General features: G+C 36.3%; 1 protein-coding gene across 1 annotated transcript; it reads right to left on the reverse strand.

The window, feature by feature from the left end:
- Positions 1 to 144: 144 nt before the first annotated feature.
- Positions 145 to 7,763, reverse strand: LOC138699692 (uncharacterized). Its single transcript, XM_069825764.1, has 2 exons — positions 4,994 to 7,763; positions 145 to 698 (listed from the first exon to the last, which is right to left on the reverse strand). The coding sequence occupies exons 1-2, from the start codon at positions 7,281 to 7,283 to the stop codon at positions 535 to 537; spliced, it is 2,454 nt and encodes an 817-aa protein (XP_069681865.1). The 5' UTR covers positions 7,284 to 7,763; the 3' UTR covers positions 145 to 534.
- Positions 7,764 to 15,848: the final 8,085 nt, after the last annotated feature.

Raw genomic sequence — 15,848 nt, forward strand, 5'->3', positions numbered from 1 at the left:
CTGCAATGCTTTATAATCTGCCACGTTGTGAGAACATTCTTCATAATTAAAGTGTGTTATTTATTACCTGACCAAGTGAGTAATTGATATGAGGAATGCCATTCTGAAAGACTGAGAAGAAATACAATAATAATAATAATAATTGCATGTAGGCATTCTAACAAATCAAAATTTCTCATTTCAACTACGCATTGACTATTGGTAGACTGCATTCAATATACATACACTATCAATATTTTGGACAGATTAGCAGCTGTAAATATAGCCTATATTATCATGAAAGAGTATAATCTCCCAATAGAAGAAAGAGAGGACCAGCTTCTAGCTCTCTTGTTCATTTTAATGAAGAGAAGAAACTGCAAATATTCAAATTTGCATCTAGAATTTTGTTTTGCGAGTTTGATGCTCTCGAAATTTACTGCATTGTGCGACAATAAGCATAGCATATCTCCTGATACAGTAACAACTTCCTAAGTAAATTATACTTATCAACATTTTATTTCTGAAAGTATAGAATTGTATAGTTGATATGTTTTATTGTGAAGTGTAGCGGGGATGCAGTGGTAGAAGTTGAGCCCGGCGAGACAATCCAACACGAAGAGATCGTCTTGCAGATTTGAAATTACCTTCACACTTCTCTTCTGTATTCAATGTACTGTGTTGACTTTTCCATTGGAAGACGCCATTCTTGTTGTAAGCTATGAATATAAACTAGAATTAGCAAGCAGTTTCTTATTGTTAACTCGAAGTGGCAGTATAAGTAACAAATATTTCATTATTTGTGTAGGTAGAGTGATAGCACGAATTGTAATAAGTGCAGAATAACTTTTAGTAAAGATTCAGAACTCATTTTCTAGAAGGCTGGGCGGACTCCAGGTTCATTCTGGAAGGTATGATGACATAAAAATTCCACTTTCCCTTCGGTTAAGCCTTCCAGTTCTCATTCTGTTGCTCTACTAACAGAATCAATTCTGCTGCCTCTAGTAACGAAAAACGTGAAACATATATGTGATAATTTTAAAAATTCAATTCATTTGACATCTTTCATAAGTATATGTTTATTACTCAGTTAAATTTAAAATATTCAAATCACCTATTAGTTAATTGCTAACATCTCCAGTTACACTTGTTTAAGACCTTTCTGAACTCTGCTAGTATGACAGAAGTGTGAAGAATTCAATTCTGAAATGAAGAACCTGTAAGACAGAATTAATTACTGTACCCGAGCACGAACATATGCTCATTTCGGGTATATATTCATACATAGGTTGGATAAAAAGTTATGGCAACACTGCTGTCACGTGACGATGGTGCGTTCGAGAGCTGCCAGCTGTGTGGACATGAACAAGGACTGTTAGATGAGTTAGTGCAGCCAGCGGCGACAGTACTCTGTCAATCTACTGCTGTGTGTAGAACATTGACTTTGATGGGGATAGTGCGAGCGCCCTAAGACTACGTTTACAAAACTAGAGCAACCTTCCTGGATCAAAATTGAAGTGACACGAGGTCGTAGTGCACAAGAATGTTTTCAGGGACTGCATGAAGCCTGTGCCGATGCAGCGTTGCCATATCGCACAGTGGTACGATGGGTTAAAGCATTCCGGGAAGGCAGGGATGCCATTCAGGACGACCCTGCGTGGAGGACAACACAGTTCAACTCCTTGCTTCCCTGTTGGATGCTGATCGCCGATGGATTGCGCGTGAGTTTGCAGCGGAAGTCGGAGTATGTCACAAAACTGTGCTCCACATTCTGCAAGACATTCTGGGTTACCGCAAAATTACAGAGCGTTGGATACCCCATGAAATTACCGAGGTTTAACAATGGCACCGCTATGCAGTTGCATAGGCCTTGTTGGACCGGTACCAAAGGAAAGATGACGACTTTCTTGGACGAATTGTCGCTATGGACGAAACCTGGGCTTGCTCATACGAACCAACCAAACTTGAAACGTCAATCAAATGAATGGAAGCATCCAGGTTCTTCTCGTCCGAAGAAAGTGCGCCGTACACAAAGTGCTGTAAAGGAGATGTTCATTGTGGCGTATGACATTGATGGGGTAATACTGCACCACGCTGTACCTCCAAGGCAGACGGTAAATGCGGACTACGACTGCAGGTTCCTGCAGCACCACCTTCGTCCAGCCAGGAGAAAACGACGACACTTGGTGATACAGAATCCCATCATTCTTCATGATAATGCAAGGAGTCACACCGCTGCTGCTGTCAAGGACCTCTTGCGCCGCTGGCAATGGGAGATTCTGGAACATCCACCGTACTCACCCGATATGAGTCCATGCGATTACGATCTTTTCACCAAAGTGAAAGAACCACTGTGAGGGACCCGGTACAATACCAAAGATGAACTTATCCGTGCTATAATGCGGTCAATACGGAACATCAACAAAGATGGATGCGCTGATGGTGTACAACGCCTTCCAAACATTTGGCAAAAGGTAATAAATAAGGGGGGCGACTATATAGAAGGTACATAAATGTTGTACCCCTGTGAATAAAGCCATGTCAGAAATATCGAACTGTTGCCATTACTTTTTATCCAGCCCTAGTATGTATCATTTCAAATGTAAATTGTGAATAAATTTGAATTTGAATTTGAATTACCCCTTATGTTGGGATGATAAAGGGTGAGCAAATGAAACTGGCGATTTTAAAACCTTAATTATAGCACTGGTCAGTTTTAGAAGAAACATATACTCTAAATTTAAAATACATATAACAACTTTTAACTGTACATCATGAAGACCGAGGATTTATATGCATTAAAAACTAGAAAAATAAGCTGACTATGGAATGCTTTAGTGCACTTTTACCGACAGATTCAGATAACTTATGACTATACTTTTACTTTCAAAAAAATTCTGATAATTAAAAAAATACCTAACAATTTCACTCTGTTACTGCAACTGCTTTTGCCATAGTTTAAATGCCAATAAAATATGAGTTTTTGCAGGTTTTATTTTGTGAAGGAATGCCTTTTTTCAGTTACTTCAAGCCTGTATGCTGAAAATGAACGTTCAGCATTACAGGATGTAACTGGGGCAAACTTAAAAAGAGAGACCGTTCTAAGATCCTCAGTACTGAGTCCAGAGTTCATCTCCCCTTTCAACACAGATGTCACTTTCTGCAAATGACCACTACTTTTCTGGCACACTGTGACAAATTTTTGAGTGAATTTCTTCATGCTGCTTTCAGCCTCTCCCATGCATCTTCAACTACTGTCAAGGAGAAGTAGACCCATGGTCTCAGTTTTTCAGTGGCCTTAGACAGGAATGATTACTCTGTGCTACTAGGATAGGCGAACCAGCACCTTGCCTTTTATAGGTATTTGCTGGAACTTATGAGCCAGCTATCCATAGTTCATTTCTGTACTGTGAATAAGCCGTTTGTTTTCTTCTTGTTGTGGGCAGGATCAAATGCATAAACAACCAGACATATTGAAATGTTTGGCCATTCCCATAAGTCACGAATTCCTTGAACATGGTTGTGACAATCATTCCTCTCACCTCAAGGAATTCAATTAAAATTTCATCGTAAAAATGTACAGAAGACGTAAAATAAAAAAAAGGTAAAATAGGCGATTATATGCAATATTAAATTAAAATATGCATTTTTCACCAAAACTGTTGAAATATGCTGAATAAAATCTCTCTTATTCAATTATTCTTTATTTGAAACACAAAGATGTATGAGTAATTCTTAAGTACAATGTATCAATAAAAAATGCATTTTCATGCAAATTCTCATTTTATGTCATGAAATGCATTAGGAACTATAGCATAGTGCCAAAGACACTGAACATTGTAAATTCTGAACACTATGTCCTGAAGATGACCTCTATTTTGCTACACAAGTCTAGATTCTTTGTTTCCCATTACATGACACATGTCCACAGGAATTTCAGAAACTTCATTGTGAATTCTTTGGGTTCTTCGATGTAACAGAAATTCTTCAATCATTTGGCAGTATTGCTCTGATGTGTTGGTGACAGAATTTCCATTATTGTCCTCAAAGAAATAAGGACTGATGATTCCAAAGGACGCTATTGCACACCATACATTGTCTTTGACATTATGAAATTGTTCCTAAGCATTTCATGAGTGTTTGTTGCTGCTTGTTATCGAAAGTTTGTTTATTAATGTGCCCCAGCAGAGAAAAGTGTGCTTTATCAATTGGCATATTGTGTATAGTGTCTTTGCTAACTTTTATGATATCATAGAGTTCACAGCAAAAAGTCACATGATTGACTTGGTCAACTTCCTTTAATTTTGCATAGATGCATGTATAAAAAACTTGTGAAGAATCCTTTAGACACTGGTGTTCAGCAGACCAAGTGAAACTGCATGACTATGTGTAGAGTGCTTAGAATTATACAGAATAGCAGTCTTAAAGAGTTAACATTTTTGAGTGTACATATGGTTTTTTGTTTGCCTGGAGTCTCCTTGCTTAAAAATTCTGCACTCAGATGGTGCTAAATCATTGTGATGAATATTGCAGTGACATTGAAACAGCCACAAAACGATCCCCATTTTTGTAATATGTCATATAGCTAATATACGTTCATCCACCCAATGCTCCATCATAACTAAATGCTATTGAAGGATCGATTTTTTATGGCAACAATTAAAATACCCTATTGTGACTGGAAACAATCAATGTTTATAATCGCCAGTTTCATTTTACCATGAATTGAGAAATGGTCGGTAAAATCCGTCTGTAGTCCTAATTGGTCACGAAATCAACAGTAAACACTGTCTTACATCATTCAGTTAGTAGAATGTTCTTGATTGAGGGATAATGAAGGAATGTGTTTGTAAGTGCAAAATCGAGTCACTGAGATTGTGCGAAAAATATAAAAATAGTAATACAACATCTTAAAGATAATATCTGTTATTTATTATTCTAAATCAATACTAATGAACGTTTTTCAATATATATAAATATATATCCACACGCAAAGAGACTGGTATGTTTTTACCTTTCAAAGCCTGGGTGCTTGAATAGAGTTGAGTATGAGTATCCTCTGTCCAGCCAACATCATTTACAGTATCAGGAACCTTCTGGTCTGAGCTTTCACTCTGTTTTGAAACGACTTTTGCGCATTTCACGTGACTTTCTGCTGCAGTGGAATATAAAGGAGCTGTTAGCTCAGCCTGCAAATTATTTGTCCCTAATGAATTATATCGCACCTTCTTATGTAAAGTAATGGGATCAAGGCAGAGGGCTTCTATATTTCTCTTTATTGTAACATTTTGATGAGCACTTTCCTTTTCATCTGTTGGTTTGATCTTGTTGAAGCATACAAAGCAATGATCAGTCTTCTCACCAATCAAACTCCTAATGTTCGTTTGAATGATGGCATCATGTGTTTCTTTACAGTAAGGCTGACTTTCATACTTATTTATTGCCTCTTCAATTTTCAGATCTAGTAGACTTTCAGAATTTGTATCATACATTATGTGATTGTTAGCACTGTGAAACAATGCTTGTCTGCTATTTAGAAGTGCAAAATCTGCTTTTGAATTTGTCATATGTTGAGAAACATTATCACTAACAACAACGTCTGCTTCATAAGTGTCATCATGTTTCGAATTAGATTTGTCAGTTTCCACACAAGAACTAACATTACTTTGATAATCTGTTTCATCATGGCTGTAGAGCCAGCGTGTGATATTATCCCATTTCATATACCTAGTATCTGTAATATTTTGTGTACTAGATGTTGATTCTTGTAAGATGTCTTCATCATTATGAGAAGGCAATGGCAGTGTGGGATTGTCATTACTTGTCACAAATTCTTTTTTATTGCAGTTCCAGTTATATTTTACTGTCATGATGCTGTTACTTTCATTTCCCTGTATCTGTGTCATGAAAGATATATACTGAACATTTCCTTCACACTGTCCTATGCCAGGAGTTACACAGTCCTCATCTCTGGAAACTGGAACTTCCTGGTCATCATCTTTGCTGTGTGAAAGTTTTTCGTTATAATGCAGAACCAAATTTTCCTCCTCAAGCACTTTGTCACTGTAGTTGTCTTTTAGTTCTGTGATATCCCTGGTATCTACATGGCTAGGTTGTGGTGAAGCAAGCCGTTGATTCATATGAGCACAAGTGGACACATCTGTGTATGGAGATTCCAGCACATCATCATGAAACATGTCTTCCACATGTGATGCATCTTGAGAGATACTATCTTCATCAAGTGACGTATCTTCGTCAATGCTGTAACTGTGTGTATAAGTTGGGAAGATCGGCTGTGACAAACTCTTAAAAGGTATAAAAATTGTTTCTTGATCACCACTTGTGGAGGAGTTTCCTCTGTGCACAGTACTTGATACATTATTCCTGTGACCAGTCTCCTTGCAGCTCTCACTTTCTTCCATCCCATCTGATCCTTCCTGAGTTTTTTGGGATTCAATGGGAATTGCTTGGCTGCTATTCTTGGATATATTTTCATTAAGAAAAACTTTCTTGGAGTTAAAGTCCAGTGATAAAACAGAAAGACATTCGTGCTTGTTTCCTTTATTGACATTATGAAAATGCATGATTTGCTTGTTTTTATTAACTTGGGCGTAATTTTCAGGTTCTTGTTGAAAATAATTACTTTCTTGCAATGAGTATGACTTTTGTGTAAACATTTCATGTGACTGACATATTTGACTGGTTTTCACATGTGTAGTTTCAAATAAAATATTATTTACAATAAGCTTATTCATTCCTTCCGAGTTTGCCTCTTGGTAGGGGAAGAGAATATATTTTATCAGTAGTTGCTGTATAGTGTGTAAGTAATTCCAATCACAATCATGAAATAGCTCTTTTCTCATAGTAATTGTATTTTTCAAGGAGTTGGTGTGAATGCTTTCACATAGTGCTTGAGATACTTTCTCTCTCTTTCTTATTGTCTGAATTAATTTTACTGCTCCTTCATATGACAGCATATTGCCACATTTGTGAAGAAAGTCTTTGATTGCATAATAGTTGTAAAATTCTCTGCTCCCTGGCTGCAAGTCAGCTTGTATTGCTTTCTTATTGCTTGTGTGGAATATGCAGGCCAGCATTTTGTCTGATATTTCAAGACTAAGCATTAAAGGGAAATTCTTGCTAAAGCTGGTATTCTCTAGGACTTTGTAATGTTGGTCTTTGTACAGTATCAATTGGTTTTCAGAAACAGCAGGGTCATTGTATTCAGATTTGGTGTGGTTTTTATCCCCCATATTATCAGTTGCTGTTAAATTACTATTTACAGGATACTTTGACTTGGACATTTGCTGTTGACTGATGCATGTAGTATGGAGGCAGTTTATCAAAATGTGCTGTCCTCACTGCTTACTTGACAACTTCAGTCTGAAAGCAGTATGTAGATGAATGTTGCTTTAGCAAGAGTTTGTAATAGATTTATTTTTAACAACAAAATATTGTACAGTGACAATACTAACAAGTGTGTACCAAGTGTTTAGTGGAACATACTAGTATAGTATTTGTTAAAAATTATTGCATTAGCTTGTATTCGCATTTTGCATATGGAAGGAATTAATCAATTTTTAATTTAATTAAGATAATAGAGATGTAAAATATGATTCAGAGTCAGTATTATTTCATGTTTGAAAATTGTATTTTGTGTCTAATTAAGAAAGAAGATGTATTACCTATATCAGTATAACAATAATAATAGTTTACATCTAAATTACTGATATTATTAAATGAATTTTCTCATCAGGTGTAGGTTGATAATATGCATTATTGTATTAACAGTATAGTGCACTAAATCTCGCAAAAGCTAATGTTATTTAAATAAGAACTCTTATCTCATATTACAGTGACTGATACATTATGCTTCAAATAATTTATATAAGGTTTCTTAAATCCTAAAAGTTTTGTCTAAAGGTATTTCGATATGGTTGTGTAGATATATTTTTCCAAACAATACGTCCTCGAGATATACAGTATTGTTAGGACGTATTGTTTATACCGCAGTTTTATTTTCCACTATTTCTTATATAAATTGAAGCCCTGCAGTGGCTGAGTAGTCAGACCTTCGGTCTGTAATGCAGGTGGTCTGGGTTCGAGTCCCAGTCAGGCTTGGCATTTTTCATTGAAAAATCCATTGTGACACTTGTGGCGGACAAGATTGCAGTTGGGATTTTTCTCGGGGTTCTCCCATTTCCCCATTATTAGGTATTTACATAATTTCATAGCATTCCCCAAACACCGGCTGGCAACACAGGGGGGGGGGGGGGCTGATTTAGAGATGAGTCCGGTTGCCTACTCGAAACTTTGTGTGGGTTTGGGAATGCGCCTAGCTAGAGGGTTAGCGCAATAGATCATGAAAGGTTCCGAAATTCAATTCAAAAGGGCAAACTTACAGAAAAAAGTGATTGGGAAAGTTTTTAATGCGTCCTTTTATCAGTTGAACCTGAAGATTATTGTGTAACAATCTATGCTTTGTTCCTTTCTGTTCACCGCTATTAGGCAAAATTGTTTCCATTCAGGAATGACAGTAAACGCAAGGCATTGTTTTTGCAGTTTTCGATTGTGATCTAGCATTCTTTACTTTCAACAAGATGCAGTAAATCATCTCACGGACTAGTTTCCCCATCCCCGATGTAACAATTGTTTTTAAAAAATTACTTGTTTATATTTCGTAGGGGTTGCATTGCAAGATCAGAGCCTAAACTATTTACCCTTACAAAAAAATGCGACGAATTCTACATATTAGATATTTGCTCATTTAATATAAAAAAAAAATCAATCCACCCTTGATTGCTCTCCCAGTCATTCAGATCTATGTTAGGCTATATATACTGTATGTTTAGTGGAACTTGAGTTTCCAATTTAGATATTTATATCGGTCCTTCATGAAGATAGCCATAAATTTCTTGATGTTGCAATTTTTATCCCGAAATAGTGAAAGGAACTGATTAAAAATAATGTTTGTATTACCGGTAGCTAATGTTTTGACAAGATAGGATAGTGGAATTACGAGTATACATTTAGGCTATACTTATCAAAACAACGTTAATATATTTTGTTTACCTTAATTATTTGAGAATATTGCAGTCTGGTAACTCTATTTAAAGAAATATAAATCATAAATAAATAGTACGTATCATTAAAGGATCCTTTACTGTCATCTGATTCATCAATAGTTATAGCCACGGTATTACACGTGATATTACAGCACTGACGTCATTAAACAAATGAACGTCGTTAGCCACGACAAATGAATTATAAATAAACTCAATAAATCGACTATATTGTATGTGAGATTTTTGTATTTACACGAAATATTTTTATGTTCAAGAAGTTGTAGGCTACCATACAATTTTCAGGTATTTTCAGTTCGTAATTTTGGACGTGTTTTCAAAGACATACAGTACTTTTGGGGGGGGGGGGGTCGGGCGTAAAAATTGGTTATCACTATTTTACACTAAACCTTGTTTTGAAATGAAGACTATATTATCTGATAATAAATCAACAAAAAATTTGCGGATTATCCACAAATAAGAAAATCTATAAAGAAAAAAAGTTGCACTATTTCTCATTGTGTTGGGATGGCGTCGTAGAAGTACATTGTTGGCATTATAGGTTCACGCGAATTAATACGTAACAGATGACAAGCGCGGAACTTTCAACATCAATTTTCAGATCATGGATGTCAGACGTACCGGTATATTGGGTATTATGCAAACCTTTCCAAGAGGCAGTGAGAATATGTTAAGAACGTTACTAGATATGAGATTGATAAGAAAAAGAGTGAGATGCAAAGTTAGAAATTGTAGACTATATTGCTCTCTCGTAAGAAAAAGCTATTTGGGATATGTGTTTAAATGTAATAAATGTAAATTGCACATTAGTATTGGAGGGTAGTTTTTTTTTTAAAGAAACACGTCTCTCTACTGTGAACATGTTCATGTTATTATGGTTGTGTTGCCGCACAAGAGTTCGTGTAATTTCAAACATCGAGAACATCTAAAAAAATACAATATTACAGCACACAAAGATACTTCAGGGACATATTATCTTCTTGGAAGCTATTGCAACTTCCAGCTTCTGATTTTAAATTTGGTGATCCGGGACGCATAGTCCAAATTGATGAGAGCGTCATTACCAAACATAAATTTGAAGTGGGGTATGTAGTTCCACAAAAGTGGATATTTTATATATATGATGTGGTGGGAAAAAAAAGGAATGATCATCTATGTCAAGCCTGGAAGTTAAATCTGGACCGACGAATGGAGGGGATATTCATCTCTGTCCAAGTTGGGCGGTGTTTCCCCATTTATTCACAGGATAATCAAGCACAGCCGCAATTTCGTCGACCCCCGGACAGGAGTGTGCACCATGCTGTTGTGGAGGGGTATTGGTCAGAATTGAAGCACTACCTTAGAAACATGGGCGTGTTATCATCAAAACTCCTTCCAGAGCATATTGACGAATTTATCTGGATAGAGTTGTATGGGAAGACTGCGAAGGAGGCGTATAGGAACATAATCCAACATATTTCTGAATGCTATCGTAAGTAGTAGCCTACAGTTCTATTATTTCTAATGCATGCACCAAAATTGCAAATATAATGCAAAGTTCGTAAGCTATTTATTTCTTTAAAATAAAAAATACATCATGGATCACTGGATTAGGTGTGTAGTATTATGTGAGAGGTTAGGTTTGATTAGGTGTGTATTATTATGTGAGAGTTTAGGTTAGGTTTGATTAGGTGTGTATTATTATGTGAGAGGTTAGTTTAGGTTTGGTGTGTAGTATTATGTGAGAGGTGTTGGCGACACTGAAATCCACTGTTACATTAACGAAATATGGCCGTATTCTTCAAAGTCCACACCTGTGGAGTAACGGTCAGCGCATCTGGCCGCGAAACCAGGTGGCCCGGGTTCGAATCCCGGTCGGGGCAAGTTACCTGGTTGAGGTTTTTTCTGGGGTTTTCCCTCAACCCAATACGAGCAAATGCTGGGTAACTTTCGGTGCTGGACCCGGACTCATTTCACCGGCATTGTCACCTTCATTTCATTCAGACGCTAAATAACCTAAGATGTTGATATAGCATCGTAAAATAACCCAATAAAATAAAAAAAAATTCTTCATTAACGCACGACGATTATTGTACCAATATATAAGTAAGGTACGTATTTAGGGTGGGCTTATAGCTCTCTCAGTGATAACATCAATTTCTAATAATTTTAAGTTGGTTATTTAACGACGCTGTGTTAACTACTAGGTTATTTAGCGTCGAGATTGGTGATGGCGAAATGAGGCCGAGGATTCGCCATAGATTACCTGGCATTCACCTTACGGTGATCAAACCCGCGCCTGAACGCAACTTCAGATCGGCAGGCAAGTGCCTTAACCGACTGAGCCACGCCAATGGCTGATTTCTAATAATGAATACTATAAATTCAAGGTATAGCAAGTTCCTATAATGAACGGGACATAAGTATCCTTCACTTCACTTTCAATTAAACTACTTTTTTTTCAGATCTTCAATAAAAGAAGATTGCATCATAGAACACACAAGCAGTCTGTTGAATTATATACAAGACCTACGACAAATTCCAATGCAATGAGAAATGTTGAAATTTTGTTTCTTTATAAGTTTCCTTGTTACTGTATAATCTGCAATTTTTTTTTATTGATTTATCATCAGACAGTACTAGTCTTAATTTCAAATAGTTCCGTTAATTTTGTCACAAATAAACACATAATTTAAATATAACACATTTCTTATTTTCACTTTCAATTAAACTACTTTTTTCTCAGCTCTTCAATGGAAGAATATTGCATCATAGAACACACAAGCAGTGGGTCGAATTATACACAAGACCTACGACCCATTCCAGTACAATGAGAAATATCGCAATTTTGTTTCTTTATAAATTTCCTTGTTAATAGATAATCCGCAATTTTCTTTGTTGATTTATTATTAGACAGTACTAGTCTTAATTTCGAAACAAGGTTTAGTGTTAGATAGTAATAACCAATTTCTACACCCAACCCGGGTCACTGGCTGAGAAGAAACTGCCTACTGACAGATGCACTGGAAGGAACGATGAATGGGAGAAGAGTTCAGAGCAGAAGAAGATATCAAATAATAGACGACATTAAAATATATGGATCATATGTGGAGACTAAGAGAAAAATAGAAAACAGAAAAGACTGGAGAATGCTGAGTTTGCAGTGAGAGACTTGCCCTTGGGCAGAACACTGTGAATGAATGAAATTCCCATCATTTATACACGTAGATTGTTGGGGGTGGACTATGGTTTTATATGTTCTAGATTTTTTAAGTTTTATGTAGTTTGGGGCTTAGGTTAGTTTAGGTCAGCTTAGTTTTGTTTGGTTAGTTTAATTTAGGTTGTGGTAGGTTATGTTAGGTTACAGTCGAAATTGTGTTTTTCCGAAAGTTTTTTTGTATTATCTTTCGAAAATTGAGCATAAAACCGTCGTTTGTGAAAAAAAAAAAATTCGAAAATCGTGGAGTGGTCATCCTCCAAAATTATCATTTTTCTATACTTAGTATGACGAGAAGTAGAAACATACAGTAAGCTATTTTATTGCAAAATAATGTCGCATATTACCTGTTAATCTTAATTATCTTAACTACTCCCATTCTTTCTTCAACTCTTTCCAACACAGCTTTGTTTCTTATTCTGTCTGTCCATTTCACAAGTTTCATTCTTCTCCACAGCGACATTTCAAGTGCTTCTAGTCGCTTCTCTTCACTTTGTTGTAATGTCCATGTTTCTGCCCCATACAGTGCTACACTCCACACAAAGCACTTCACTAGTCTCTTCCTTAGTTCTTTTTCCAGAGGTCCGCAGAAGATGCCCCTTTTTCTATTAAAAGCTTCCTTAGTCATTGTCCTCTTTTTGACTTCCTGACAGCAGCTCATGTTACTGCTTATAGTACACCCCAAGTATTTGAATCTGTCCATTTGCTCTACTGCCTCATCTAGAATTCGCAAGCTTACCTTCTTTATTTTTCTTCCTATGACCATGGTCTTCGTCTTGTTTGTATTTATCTTCATCCCATACTGCTCACAGTTGTCATTTAACTTCAATAGCTCCCTTAGTATCATCTCTTTTTCTGCTAACAATGCCATATAAGCAAATCTTATACACTTTATTTTTCTTCCTCTTACTATCACTCCTATGTTCTGAAAGCATTTCTTCACTGAATCCTCCAAGGTAGGTGATAAAGGGCATCTTTGACGTACTCTCGTCCACACCTGTGGAGTAATAGTCAGCGCGTCTGCCCGTGAAACCAGGTGGCCCGGGTTTGATTCCCGGTCGGGGCAAGTTACCTGGTTGAGGTTTTTTCCGGGGTTTTCCCTCAGCCCAATAAGAGCAAATGCTGGGTAACTTTTGGTGCAGGACCCCGGACTCATTTCACCGGCATTATCAGCTTCATCTCATTCAGACGCTAAATAACCTAAGCTGTTGATAAAGCATCGTAAAATAACCCACTAAAATAAAATTGACGTACTCCTCTCCCTATTTCACTTCCTTCTGACATTTCTTCTCCTATCTTGACTTTAACTCGTGTCATATAAAGGTTACAGAACAGCCTCCTATTTTTTCCAATCCATGCCAATTTTCTTTAGGATCCCCATAAATATTAAATATTTTTCAAACACCATTTGAAAGGATCTTTTAGGAAGGTTATGAACTTGCTAACAGATAGGAATCTGCAAGAATATGGCACTGTAAATTTTGACATTATTTTACATGAAGCTGTTTTTACTTTACTTCTTGCGTGAAATACCAGTTACATGATGTTATTTAATGCTTTGAAGTGTAAATTAAAGGCAGATGAAGATCAAGAAGACATGTAAACTCCTAGAATCTGTTAATATGCTTTGTTATCGACATTTTGCACCAAGAACGTAACAGGTATAGCTGACAAAATTACTTTCCACCTACTAATTAATGTCTGTTCATGTTGAAAGTTATATTGAAGTTGGGTTATATAGCTTCTATATAAGAAGATATTTAAAAATATGACTGGACAAATCTTGTAAATATTGTACATCGTTACAAAGCACTTATAGCATGTCCTTATCCCTTGGAGCAGTCTTTAAACTGCACAGCTGTAAAAGAATGTGCTGGCCGGTTTTCGAGATATAAAAATCGCACCTTACCTTAACTTGAAGCAAAGGTGTGTGTGTTTTTTATAATTTTGAAAATTTCAACAGTAATATTGACTTCTGATTCATTTATTATGTGAAGATTTTCAATATACAGGATGTCGTTCAGCTTCACACACAAATCAAAATTGCAGTAATATAAATTTGGAGATTATGACAGTCTCGAATAATAGTTTTACAATCATCTTTGTCAGTAACAAATTTTTTCGTGGTCTATCAGTTCCTAAAGAAAGGAATCTCTGTCATTAACTATACTTTAGAATTTGACTCTTCGTGAAACACGAGACTGATACTATTTACATTCAGTGCAAACCAAACTCAGATTTTTCACATCAGTGAGCTTGCCAGCAGTTTTTAATTCAGTAATCACTTATCTTCTGTGAAATCTTGTCATCTTCTCCACAATTAATATTCTGCACAAGGATATCGTATATAAACACTCTATATTCCAAGTATACATATTCACTTGGCTTCTCACTGTAACAATAATTGAAAAATGCCACCTAATTGGATTAGATATGTTTAAAGATAGGATCAGGTGATTTTCCAACACTGAAACCTTGAAGGTCTATTGTTTTATTTCGTATCTTTATTGGTTCTAGTTTAACAGATCTTTACCCCATATTAGGTCTAAAAGTTTGGAGATTATTTTCAGGAAGATCCTTCTTAGGGTTAATAATTCCCCAGGAGTTTATACATCTTCCTGACTAATACCCCTGATCACATATATAATAGATTGGCCATCCCCATGTTAAAAATGGTAACATGTGGAAGAGAACAACCACCAGGATCACCACCGTCGATTGGAAACGACCTCTAGATGGAAGTACCATTGCTCCATGCAATTTAAATGAGAATTAATAACGTGACTTCTTATGCAGTAGCTAGATGTGAAACTGATTTAACAGTTGTTGCCATCAAAGCCTGTAAGGCTGAGCAATGTGTTATATATGTGATCAGGGCTAATACTTCACATTTGAAGATTATGAGAGGATAAAGTGTTGTAAAATAACCAATTAAAAAAAAATATTGTGAGAGGCTGTTCCATCCTCTTTTCCACAAAGTCTGCAGAGTGAGTTTTCTTTGAGAATGTTTCCTCAGGCCATAATGACCAATTAGAAGTCCTGCTACAGTTCTCACTTGGAGTCTATTCAATCTTAGGAGATCCACAGTAAGTGACAATTTCCTTCCATATGTATCCAGTGGTAATGGTGGTTATGTTTAATCCATTCATCAATCTTTTTTATTTATTTTAGTAGGTTATTTTACGACACTTTATCAAAAGCTTAGGTTATTTAGCATCTGAATGAGATGGTGATAATGCCGGTGAAATGAGTCCGGGGTCCAGCACCGAAAGTTGCTTATATTGGGTTGAGGGAAAAACCTGGAAAAAAACCTCAACCAGGTAACTTGCTCCAACTGGGAATCGAACCCGGGCCACCTGGTTTCATGGCCAGACGTGCTAACCATTACTCTACAAGTGTGGACTCCACTCAGCAATGGATTTACAGATTGTGGAGATAGTAATGGCAAATGCTGACTAACACCTACTGATACTAGTCCAAACTAATATAGGGTGAGTCATGACAACTGTACCATTTAGATTTTGTGCTAATTACTCAAGACATTAAGTATTTTATGCACTCTTCTTGTTCGTCAGTCATTTTCTTCCTAT

Source organism: Periplaneta americana, chromosome 5 (assembly GCF_040183065.1).
Source record: "Periplaneta americana isolate PAMFEO1 chromosome 5, P.americana_PAMFEO1_priV1, whole genome shotgun sequence".
Lineage (NCBI taxonomy): Eukaryota > Metazoa > Arthropoda > Insecta > Blattodea > Blattidae > Periplaneta > Periplaneta americana.

Excerpts from the sequence above, each read along its gene's own strand:
- LOC138699692 (XM_069825764.1), bottom strand. The coding sequence starts at position 7,283 with ATGTCCAAGTCAAAGTATCCTGTAAATAGTAATTTAACAGCAACTGAT. Across the intron at positions 699-4,993 it reads AAGCACCCAGGCTTTGAAAG|CTTACAACAAGAATGGCGTC; the intron begins GTAAAAACATAC and ends TTATATTCATAG.